Source organism: Monopterus albus, unplaced genomic scaffold (assembly GCF_001952655.1).
Source record: "Monopterus albus unplaced genomic scaffold, M_albus_1.0 scaffold8.1, whole genome shotgun sequence".
In the NCBI taxonomy this organism is placed as follows: domain Eukaryota; kingdom Metazoa; phylum Chordata; class Actinopteri; order Synbranchiformes; family Synbranchidae; genus Monopterus; species Monopterus albus.
Genome location: NW_018127888.1, coordinates 2,762,124 through 2,771,481, shown reverse-complemented (window position 1 = coordinate 2,771,481; position 9,358 = coordinate 2,762,124). Strand labels below are relative to the sequence as shown.

Below are 9,358 nucleotides of genomic sequence, written 5' to 3'. Positions count from 1 at the left end.
TGGTCAGTTTGTCCTCCCAGCTACTCCCCCAGTTTCTACAAACACCAGTGACGATGACATTGACCTGTTTGGCTCTGATGACGAGGCCGAGTGTGCAGAGGCAGTTAGAATCAAGGAACAGCGCCTCGCCGAGTATGCTGCCAGGAAATCCAAGAAGCCAACTCTCATTGCCAAGTCCTCCTTCAGCCAGGAAATCCAAGAAGCCAACTCTCGTTGCCAAGTCCTCCATTCTGCTTGATGTCAAGCCTTGGGATGACGAGACGGACATGGCCAAGATGGAGGAGTGCGTCCGCAGTGTCAGCATGGACGGGCTGCTGTGGGGGAAGTCCAAGCTGGTCCCAGTGGGCTACGGCATCAGGAAGCTCCAGATAGGATGTGTGGTAGAGGATGATAAAGTAGGTACAGATCTTCTGGAGGAAGCCATCACCGCCTTCAAGGAATATGTTCAGTCTGTGGATGTGGCTGCCTTCAATAAGATCTGAGTCATACAGACACTGAACAAATTCACTGAAAGGTACCGGCTGGGGTTTTCTGCTCTTGGCTTGACATAGGTGATGTAATATGAAGCTATGCCACATTATAATGTGTAACACAATAACCAAAGCTCCGGTTCTTCATTTAAAATGACTGTTTATTCAAATAAAGCCATTCTAACTTTGCTTAGACATTTCTAGTGTTTATCACATTCTTATCAGGTAACAAGTATGCAAGAGTTGTGAATATCTGTATCAGTTGATGCTTTACTGTCAGTTTAAAGGGAGATTTTTGCAGTTTCCCATATGAAACTGAGGCATGCAGATGTCAAACTTGATTTACAAGGTTTGACTTGTGCTCTGGCATTCCTCCAGACTGTACCATAGCCAAGGGAGGTTGCCTTTTCTATTCCTGTGTACCTCTAATAACCTGACCACTATGACTAATTTCAACCCGATTTATCCTGCCAGGTGATATGATTTATTTAGACTCTAAAATTTAGAGAACAAAGGTGACACTGAAAGAGTTGTCAAATTTCGCTTGGACTAGTTTTGATCTTTTCTGACCGCTTTGAGCTCATGCTGCTTTGTTCTCCCATTTGAAAAAGTGACAGGGAACTTGAAACAGCAGATTATGACAAGTGTAGCTTCTGAAATACACAGTACATCTATGAGAGTACACCAAGCTGACTATAAACAGTTGAAACTTGATACCTAAGCAACATTCTATTTGCTTTGAGTCGTTACCGTCAGTCACACACAACTCATTCCCAGTGAGAACTTTTATGGAAAGTTAATGTTTAAAAAAAATCAATCACCTGACACACAGATACAAGGTGCATTTTTGCAATTTCAGATGACTCAGTCTTATGTTGACACTAAGTCAATGCAGCCCCAGTAAAATAAAAACTCTATTGACCAGTATAGAATTGACAAGTCCAACAGCTGTGTATGTGGCAAACTTCGATGGCACTTCAATCTCTCTCCTCTTCCTCGCACTGGAATCATTTTTTGCCACGTTGTACCAGGAATACAGCACCTGCAGACTCACTGTTTTCATTACCTGCCGAGTTCCCACTAACGCTATAACTCCCACAAGGAAGCGGGCAGCACTTAGTAACGTTGCATGTAAAGTCAGCGGGGGTAGGGGTACAGGTAATGCCCCTTGGGGCTCAAACGTCTGTCCCAGCTGCTCATTCACCCAGTATCCCACAGAAGACCCAGCCCCTGCTCCAAGGATAGTGGTGGTGTCCCCCCGTGTAGTGCTGTAATGTTCCAGCTCTGGATACATGTAGCTGAGGAAGAGGGGCAATACCAATCCCACAACGGGGGAGATGGAGCTGGTGAGCTGGAAACGGTCAAAGGTGTCCCAGTAGGGGTAGGTGAGTAATATGAGGATGGCTGAGATCGAAGCGCCACAGATCACATCCTGAAAGCACAATAATATTTCACCAGCAACAAAATTATGTTGGAAGATACACTGGGATCAGGAAAAACAGCTAATCTGGCTCTGTCAGGTAAAATAAAATGGTAGATGTGACAATATCAATCTTCTCGTTTCACTGTAAGCATGATAGCAAAAAAAGCATATTTCCCAAAATGGATATTTTTGAATATTTACAGAAGAAAATTGCTCAATAAGCAGAGTTGTAGTGGTGAGACTAGCTGGAGAAATGTATACTTAAACATACAGATGGGTGACAGAGTAAAAACAAATATAAAGTGTCTTAAGGTGTAGTCTAGAACAGCTTTACTGCACTGTGACTGATTCTACAACTGTGACCCTCATTTGTTCAGGGTCACCCGTCTATAACTGATTAATAAGTTGTAACTGTCACTTAATATGATTGCATCAAGATTTTCAAAATAAAAGAAGGGAACATACTGTAAAGTGCCAGCTGAATTAACAGTCTTGGATCGAAGCATGAGTCGAACAATTTCACGAGAAATGGATATGAATAATGAATTTGTTTTGCTTAAATGTTTTGTGTGTGTGTGGAGGTACTAGCTCACCAAGACTGAGTGCATGCCAGTGTAGAGACGGCTCAGACACACCAAGGATGAGAATGTCACGGCGATCAGCAGACCCACCCCGAACTGGAACTGAGACGTAAAAACACATCACTAACCATCGCAGTGACCGATCTGTAGACACCTCATATACATACCACACCCTGATTAGGTTGATAAAAGATGAAATCCGTTGAAGTAGAATGCTGTGTGTCACATGCACATTCCACCTTTTTTTTAATAAAAAAAAAAAGGCATTTTCCTCTTAGTGATCAAACCGTCCATTCGTCAGTCCTCTTAACGCTGACGTGCAGCTCCTCTTTCTACCACTTCTGCATTCTGCCCGGTTGACGTACTGCCCGTCAACAAGTCACTTGCTCCTTTATCCCTCTACTGTTTCCATCCTCTCTCCCCTCCCTCCTTTACCTACAGCAGCAGGTTTTGGTCCCCCCCCCCCCGCTCTTTAGAAAAGTTTTTTTTTTTTTTTTGTGAATGGCCACAAAGGATGCCAGGGACAGGAGGGGGTCACTTGGTGATTGACTGTCGTGACCTCCGACCTGCTCCAGGAACAGGCCGAGCTGCCCCGAGGCCTTGTGGCTATTCAGGAGCCTCTGCAACAGCCTTCTAGTCGTCTAAAGCTATGTGTGCCCTTTTCTTTCAGGGGAATCCTTAAGGAATTTCAGGCCACAGTTAAGTGCTCTACTGTACATAGATGAGGTGATTTCTATGACCTTGAAAACAACAATGCAAAAAAGAGCCAGCTGATACAATCTGACTACAAATCAGTCTGACAGGGACCGTAAACTACTAACGGCTGGATTTGGCATTCCCTCAGTTCTTCATTAAAACACAGCACTTGATAAAGACAGCGTATGATTGAGCCACTGAGTGTTTTATTGACTTGGCAGTAGAGTGGGAGAGATAAAGAGGGGGAGGGAGGTGGACTGACAGTCATTGACTCAGTTGAGTCCATCAGAAGACTAAACAGCAGCTCGACGGCTGTGGTTGATGGTGACTGATGGTGACTGCTGCACCCGCCCATCCCTGCCCTTTGTCCACCAGCTCAGTCAGGACTCGCTGATAGACAGTGGGACCACTCCCTTCATCCCACTCAGCTACCAGTGAGCAACCTGCCATCCACAGGCCCCCAGTACCTCAAACAGACTTAAAAAAAAAAAAAACGCCTCACTTGGCTCGAGTACATTTACAGGTGCTTTGCTAATCTTACAGGAATCCTGAAAGTTCAGTAACACTTCTAATGAGATATATAGCGTCAGAATTACAGTTCAACACCTACTTGGCCTGCACTTCCTTATTCTAATGAGGTGGAACTACATAATTTTTAGGCAGCTATGCCAGTGGCAGTGTGCAGCGATTTACAGTTTTATAAATATTACAGCTACCAATCAAGAAATTGTTCTATAGTAATTATCTCCGCCTCTAAATATCAAATCATTTGGCTGCTAGTTGAAGTTGTCAGGTTTCTTTGCATCTCCTGATGTTTTTGTTGAGTAATATCATGACAAATATGAATAATTTTTTTCTTTATCCTAAATATTCACATTTAGATTTTAAAAAGAAAGAGAAAAATTAACAAATCATGTACCAAAGTGAGTGTGGATGTTCATTTTTGACCTTTGGTAGGAATATGTATGACAAACAAAACTCTGTCTTGGGCCATTTCAGTGTCTCTGTGAGGTTTACAGTATTTAGGCAGTGCACACCTTTGACCTAAATGCTAATATCTGTAACCAAACAAACTCACAATGACAATCCTAACATGCTGATGTTTAGCAGATATAATGTTCACCATCTTTAACATGTTAACATGCTAATATTTGTTAATTAGCACCAAACCCAAAGCACAGTTGAGGCTGATGGGAATGTTGTTTAACAGGCATCGTCATAAATCATAGTATTGGAGATGGTGAAATTTTGGCTATATTCATGCAGCACTTTATCACACTGTGTTTAATCACAACTATCTCACCTGTATCCTCGAGGGGGCACTTAGTAAAAAGGTGAAGGAGATAGCGGTGGCGGCCATGGCGTGGGTGGAGGGTAGCCCATATTCTGCGTCAACACGTGTCTCCAGCTTAACCACAGGGGGTGAGGAAGGACGAGGCAGCTTCAGCACATCCTTCATCACCTGGCCAATGTACATCACCAACTAAGAGAGAAGATACATGTCTCTCAGAAGCAGGTCCTACATTATCTGGTGTTTTCAGTTGCATTCTTATTTTTGCAGTTTTTTTTTAATGCTATCTGTTATTTCTGGGAATGATTACTTTTAACTGACAAAATTTAAATTTGTCTTTGTAGCAGATCCAGGCATCCTCCTCACTCCTTAGAGTAGGAATATGAGCTCTGAGGCATCCAAATAAGGGAATTAGGATTTACACACAGTTTTACCTCTAAACCAGTGAGTGCATGTTCACACAATGTGCTTGTTATGCTACTTAAGACGTGATGATAGCCCTACATGCACCCACCTGGAACTTCATTGTACTACATCCTGAGGAGTACCGAAATGTAGCTCCAGGAACTCGGCTCCAAAGTGGGCTGAGCACAGTGTAAACAAAAGCAGGACCAGTGACAAGACCTACATGTTCCGTTACAGATTGGTAAGTTCCAACAATGGAAAAAGGGCTGAGATAGTCAGTCTAAGATGTATGTGTTATATATACATTGTAGATATTATTGTGTATGTGTCCTGAATGTGCTGCCTATTCTCTTTCATGAGATGCCCAGTGGCCCTTGGAGGGACAGCCTGCTCCAGCGCCAGGTTTATTTAAAGCTCTTCATTGTATATTTAATGAATGGCTGTCTTCGCGAGAAGCAGGGAGGCAGCACACAGACAGGGAGCAGGACACTAATGTGTGTGTTTAAGGGAGAGAATAGAGAGGCTATTATTACATCTCCACTGACACTGTAATCAGGAAATGCTCGTTACCATGGCAAACAATATAAAAGTACATCTACTGACCTGCTATTAGTGCAGCAACTTGTAGAGACAAGGAGGCAAGGAGATAAGAGAGGAAAGAAAGTGACAGAGGCAGAGATAGGCAATAAAATGTAGACAATGGTCTGAAAAATGTGGACACCAGGACATTACACTCCATCATTCCAAAAACAAAGGAATTAATAGGCTGCCATAACTTCTAAAACATTTCCCTCAAGGGTAGAGGCAGAAATTGCAACTAACTGCAGGGACTTGATTCAGCCACAAGAGCATTAGGTCCAGCAGTGATGCTGGGTGATAAATCCTAACACAGTTGGCGTTCCAGTTCATCCTAAACATGTTTGCTGAAGGTTAGGTCAGGGGTTTGCACCGGCCAGTCAAGTTCCTACACACCAAACTGGGAAAGCCAGTTCTTTATGGATCTGGCTGTTTGCACAAGGGCATTGTCATGATGACTGGTACTGAAACTGGTAAAGTGCCTTCACTTAATTGGGCTTCATGCTAACATTTGCCCATCAGTGCTAAATACAAAGTACAGTTGAGACTAATTGGAATGTTTTCTTTTTTAAAGCAGTGTGACCACTATTAGCTTCCACACAGGGAAATTTTTCCTGCCCAAGAAATAATAAAATTGGAATTTTTACATTTTGGTTTGTATCTGAATTTAACAAACAAGATACATGTTAATTAGTGGGCTTAATTGGTACTGTTAGGCATATTTTTGGAACTTTGTTTTTAGTGTTTATGCTAAGCTAATTGAGTCTTATCTTTAGCTAGTACTAAGAGGATAGATAACCTATCCTTCAGGAAGTACTACCATCAATTTACTCCCCCTAAACCCACATAGAAATATTTATACCCCAAGGCAACATTGTCTAGTATTTTGGTGGATGACGAAATGATTGTCAACAGCTTTACTATACTTTAGTGTTAGTGCAGAGCTTATTTGCATAAGTTAGCATGCTAAATTAAGATGGCAAACATGTCCAAAAAAATCAACACATCAGTATTCATAGTGAGCATGTTAGCCTGGTGACATTAGCATTTGTGACAAACTGCCCACACACTCTTAGCCACTGTAATTTAAGAGATAGAAAGTAACCTGTACAGTATGAGCGCACACAAGGGAAATAAGACAGTAATAATAATGCTGTTAAAGCTAAATTGTACTTTTCCATCTCTCCTTATCCTCCAGTCATGCCTCAATGTAAATGTATCATTCCAATATTTGCATCTACCCACACTGTACCTACACATACATGGTCAGACAGAGAAACTGGTCAAATAAAATGGACAATAAACAGAAGACAGACAATGATAAACACATTTGGCACATGTGACTGCATTCATTCACCAGTACTGTGTATTCATACAACAAGCCATGCTGTGTACACATCATCCACTGTGTCCTCTGCTCTGCATTCACACATGAATCTGCCAGTCCAAGTGCTTGCACATGACATCCCCTCCACCCCGTGCAGCTGCCATCAACACAAACATCATTTTCAACGGCCTCCAGTAAAGTCGTCATGCTAGTGTCACATTGGTTTCTTAGTACGAGTCACATCAAAGGACTGACCCAGGGTCAGTCTGGTCACATTAAGGGAAGAGTTAAAGACAGGTCAAGAGACAGACACACACTAGCACTGGAGTGTGTGCCTTCTCATGAATAAGTGCATTGATTGAGGCCAGAGCAGCTTGGACTTTGATGTGTCAACATGTGCATCTGAATGAAACAAAGAAGAGATGTTTGTTTTGTTCTACAATGACATGAGCTGATTTTGTTACTAGTTCATGTTTCTGTGATGCATAACAGCGCAGTGACCAGTAAGACACTGCGAAATAAAGTTATGCTAACACATTGGAAAGCTATTTTTCAACACTAGTGGCAATAAATTAGACTTCTAGGTTAAATCCTCAGTGGTATAAAAATAAAAAAATAAAAAAATCTATGCACTTAAAACTAACATGTCTAAAAATAACACTTTACATAATGAAGCTCCTAACAGTAAAGCCATTGTAAGGTTCCCAAGTGTAGAACTAAACAGCAACAGCTAAATTTATACAATGGGTATTTTGGGAGTCATGCCGCTGCCTACTACTATTAAACAGAGAAGTATTTTCCACAGATATGACTTTGGAGCCAATATGCCAAATCCCCACAGCATGGTTCCTGCAAATTACTGAGCTAGCCTTAATAAGGCAACAAAATCTGTTGCTCCTCTGGGTCCAGTTCTAAAGTTGAGCTTAGTCATGGCTGACGTTCTCATTGACTTAAAGTTGTCTGCTGTAAATGTTTTGATGTGTTGTACAGTTTGCTATGAGGCATGCAACATGCTTGTTTATGTGATAAACACACATGTTTATAGAGTTTTGTACCGTTTCTGTTCAGCCCTCATTCTTCTATTAACAACGAGGAGCTCTCGATTTGTTAATAATTAGATCATTTTTGCTCTGGTCCTTTTCAAACACTTATGAACTTATAGCAGAAACTTGTAGTCAGTATGTTAGTAAAAACTGCATTGACCATATTTTCTTTGTAATGTTAACACACCAATATTCTCATAAGTTGTAAAAAGTCTACATGCTTCTTTCTAAACATAGTTTATATCTTAGGAGTATATGCCCTTTGTGTCATTATGTAAAAGTACACCTTGACAGGACAGTAGGTGTATGACTTGTATAATACAACACTACAGTAATACTGCTATGTAATTCATGACCATGTGGTTAACGACATTTGTTGTTTTCCAAAATCAACCAATCACCCTGAAGGTAAAGCCAACAGAAGGCAGGGAAGGACAGAAGGGTACATGTGGGTATAATGTGTGTGTCATTCAAGGTCCTGTAATATGTTAGCACAAGTCTTAATTTGTATGGATGCACTTCGGTTGTTGGTGTAAAGGGTTGCCAGCTTTTTCTGTGTGTGTGTGAAAGAGACAGAAGAGGCAAGATGGCATACACAGCCCTCCATGAACCTAAAATAACTTAACCGGCACAATGGCAGGGAGCTGTTCAATGTGTGAACCATGGGGTGATACACCCTGAGGGTTGGCAGACCAAACGGCTGGTCCAGAGAGAGAAAGCTCAAAGCACTGATGAGGCCAATAAAAAAGAGGGGGAGGAAAACACAGAGTAAAGCTGGTAATGCCTAACTAGAGCAAGGGCAATGAGTCTGTTCAACAGTAGTGTGAGCATGTGTGTGTGTTGGTGTTTGAAAGGAGTTCACACAAGGGCCCGGTGCAGCCAGGATGTCAAAAGAATGGTATCTATTTCCCTGAGGGGACAAACAAGGGGGTTCAGACACAGGGCACCCACCAAGTGCCCACAGCAGGGACACAAAGGGCACAAAAACACATCATATAGTCTGCAGGAGTGAGGATGTATGGTTGTCTGTGTGGCTCAACAAGTGTCAAATACACTCCTTCTGGGTTCACATTTGGCATGTTTTCAGTCTCTCTCGTCACCATGTTCTGGATTGTGCCAGACTAAATGTCTAAAGGAAAGATTCTAGCAGGTTTTTTCCCCCCCACTGTGTCCTCATGTGTGCCCTCCCTACATGTCAGAGGCCCCGGTCAGGCTGGCCCCAGTGTCCCCCAGGCCTGGGGATATATGAACATGGTGGTGTCAGAGACAGGTCACTGAATGGAGAGAAGAATGAAAGGAGGTTGAAAGGTGAAGAGAGGAAGACAGAACAACACAGAGAAGAGAGGCGGCATTGTGGAACAGACGGACATCAGACTGAAGACTTGTGTTTGTGCACACCGAGGTGACTGAAATGTTCACACACACAGAGATTCTCTGTCTACTGGCGACTTACAGTCCACATGTTGATAAGACGTCGGCACAGGAATGGGTCCAGGTTCCACTGTATGCAGGGTACACAAGTGATGTAGAAGATCTCATGACCCAA

The 9,358-nt window shown here is 42.4% G+C and overlaps 1 protein-coding gene across 1 annotated transcript; it reads right to left on the bottom strand.

Moving 5' to 3' along the window:
• Positions 1 to 613: 613 nt before the first annotated feature.
• On the bottom strand, positions 614 to 9,352 carry sgpp2 (sphingosine-1-phosphate phosphatase 2). Its single transcript, XM_020585734.1, has 4 exons — positions 9,266 to 9,352; positions 4,474 to 4,653; positions 2,487 to 2,576; positions 614 to 1,902 (listed from the first exon to the last, which is right to left on the bottom strand). Exons 1-4 carry the CDS (start codon positions 9,272 to 9,274, stop codon positions 1,357 to 1,359), a joined length of 825 nt encoding a protein of 274 aa, XP_020441390.1. The 5' UTR covers positions 9,275 to 9,352; the 3' UTR covers positions 614 to 1,356.
• Positions 9,353 to 9,358: the final 6 nt, after the last annotated feature.